This window comes from Penaeus japonicus, unplaced genomic scaffold, assembly GCF_977035675.1.
Source record: "Penaeus japonicus unplaced genomic scaffold, GWHDUDI00000001_assembly GWHDUDI00000005, whole genome shotgun sequence".
Taxonomy (NCBI): domain Eukaryota; kingdom Metazoa; phylum Arthropoda; class Malacostraca; order Decapoda; family Penaeidae; genus Penaeus; species Penaeus japonicus.
Genome location: NW_028234407.1, coordinates 33,203,248 through 33,205,747, shown reverse-complemented (window position 1 = coordinate 33,205,747; position 2,500 = coordinate 33,203,248). Strand labels below are relative to the sequence as shown.

Below are 2,500 nucleotides of genomic sequence, written 5' to 3'. Positions count from 1 at the left end.
TACCTTTTCTTCTCTTTATGTACCCCTGGCAGTTTGTCATGGGCCCCTGGGAGGTTGTCCCCCAGGCTAAAAACACCATGTATAGAGGATTGTTCATTTAATATCTTAACTTATATTTCCACTCTTACCAGATTACAATCAAGCATACTTGCCAGGAAAATTGAAGGCTTTCCTAGCAGATCTGTACAGTGGGAAGCTTCACCGAGAATTTCACTATGGCCCAGACCCTGAAACCACAGAGGAACCACAGCAGGTATGACTGCATGGACTTTATTCTCTCCTTTTATAAGCATATTCGTGTAAAAATAAGAATAAGATATCAAAATCTATTCTTGTGAAATTAGTAATAGCTTGGAGGTGTGGGTGTGTTGATTTCAATATAAATATATCCTTTTTGCAGATTGAAGACAAGTCTGGTGGCACTGCTGTACCCAAAAAAGAGAAAGCAACAACGCCTCCGGAATCCACCTTTAAGAAGCTTGCGCCTTCAAAGAATAGATACACTCTCCTAGACAAGGATGAGCTGTAGATGGAAATTTCAAGACCACTTAAGATTGGGGGGAGGGGCGGGGGGGTAAATGGACTAAGAAGAAATTTTACATTAATGATCAGCTATTTGTGTCCAAAAATAACTTTCATATAGTATTGCATGTGAAGCATTATATTGGTCATAAGGTTATATCTTTATTTTTTTCATCATAGACAATCAAAATTATGATGGCTGTTTTCAGTACAGGAAACTTAAAAGCAACAAAAAATATACAAGCTATTTCTTTATTTTTATAGAGCTAAAATGTTTCAGTAAATATGTAAAGAAAACTGATGTTTATGAGTTATAATGAATTAATGTGACTGTTGAGGAAAGTTTTTTTCTATGTAATCCAAAATGGTTTCAGAAGTATTGAAAAGTATTTTATAATTATTAATGAAAAGTAAATATTTAATGGTTTAGTGACCTAAATTGTGTCAGTCCCTAAGGATGTGATCTTTGGTAATTATTTTTTGAGTTTCGTTAAAAGATTTGTTATTTGAAGAATTTGTAGATATAAATGTTATCAGCAATGTGTTGAAGCCAGATTTATTTTTCTTCTACCATTGGTGTGATTTTGAGAATCATGTATGATTTTGGCATGAGAGGGTTGTGTATGTGTATATATGATATGATTTATTAATTTCTCAATTCGTAAGTGAAAGGTTTTCTTTCAAGTAGAACTTGGGTATTAACAGTAAAGTATGAGAGAGTTTTCAACTAGATTGGAGTGTTAGGGAGTAATAGCAGTGTTTAACTCTACTGAATACTGCACTATATCAAGTCATATGTTATTAAAAGAAAATTGGAATCTTGGTTTGTTTTGTATGACATGTTGTTTTCTTTTTTCAGGATCTATTTATATTGTAATGTTAGGCCTTGTATGGCAATTCTTGCCATGACTTTTTGCATAAGATTGTCCTATAGTTGCAGAGAAATTACTATTGTTATAGTGTACACATTTTATTGGAATATATTGTGCAGATTTTGACTCCGTAATTCTGGAAGGATATGTCAGTAGATAAACTAAAACTTTATTTGATGAATAAATCAGTGATGCAAGTAAGACACCACATAGCTAGGGATTTCATTACTGAATTAAAAATAGTATGATTTTTTAAATGATGAGTTTGAAGCATTTCTGCATCTTGAATATTTGTTGAACAGCTAACTAGTATTTTAGCTGACTGAAAAGATCTATCATATAGTAGCAAAGACAGGAAAAGAGCTGACTAATGTATGTTCAACTTCAGTACTTCATTTCAGTCAATATGATGCAACAATGATAAAATTCCTGTAATAGAGGAATAGTGTCTAGCAGTTGGCATCAATGTTTTTTATTAAAATAAGCATTCTCAAGTGTTTTGAAATGGCAAATTACTGCTTTAAATTGTGTTGCTTTTTCTTAGGTACTTAATTCTTTATATTGATTGGCATTATTACATGTCCAAAACTAATAGGGAACCCCTTCAAAAGAAAAAAAATAGAGATATCCGTAAAAGATTTTATTATGAGTTACACTGAAGGGAAAAAACTTTGTAAGATATATTCATACAACAAGTGAAAAAAAATTCTGGATTTGTAGGTGCAGCCTCTTTATTCCAACCGGAGAATGCATTATAGAAGTTATGTACAAGGTATAAATATTTTTCCAAACAATGTGTTTAAGAGTGAAAGAATCATTTTTGATGTGCTTTTCCATTTACCCATATTGTGTATGTGTCAAAGTATCATCTGTGTGCTGCACTGTGTACAAAACCATTCCATGGCTCATGTTCTTCAGAGCTGTAAGTTTGTGTGTTCATCTTGGATAATTAAAATTTGATAAGGAGATGTGAATCGACCTCCCATTCAGAATGTCTATTGTTTCATTTTCTCAGAGTTTAACAGAATAATTATCTCAGTCATGTACTGGAGGCATTGCTTGGATATTCAAGAGTGATGGCTTATGAAAGCCTTTCAGCATTTCCC

At 32.7% G+C, this 2,500-nt stretch overlaps 1 protein-coding gene across 2 annotated transcripts in view; it reads left to right on the top strand.

Moving 5' to 3' along the window:
• The window catches only part of ERp44 (Endoplasmic reticulum protein 44), a 30,346-nt gene extending 27,960 nt beyond the window's left edge, over positions 1–2,386 (top strand). For both annotated transcript variants that reach the window (XM_086537312.1, XM_043001113.2), the window contains 2 exons: positions 132–253; positions 401–2,386. In XM_086537312.1, coding sequence (XP_086393438.1) covers positions 132–253; positions 401–529 — 251 coding nt within the window. In that variant the 3' untranslated portion in view covers positions 530–2,386. The remainder of the gene's footprint in view (positions 1–131; positions 254–400) is intronic.
• The last annotated feature ends 114 nt before the right edge of the window (positions 2,387–2,500 follow it).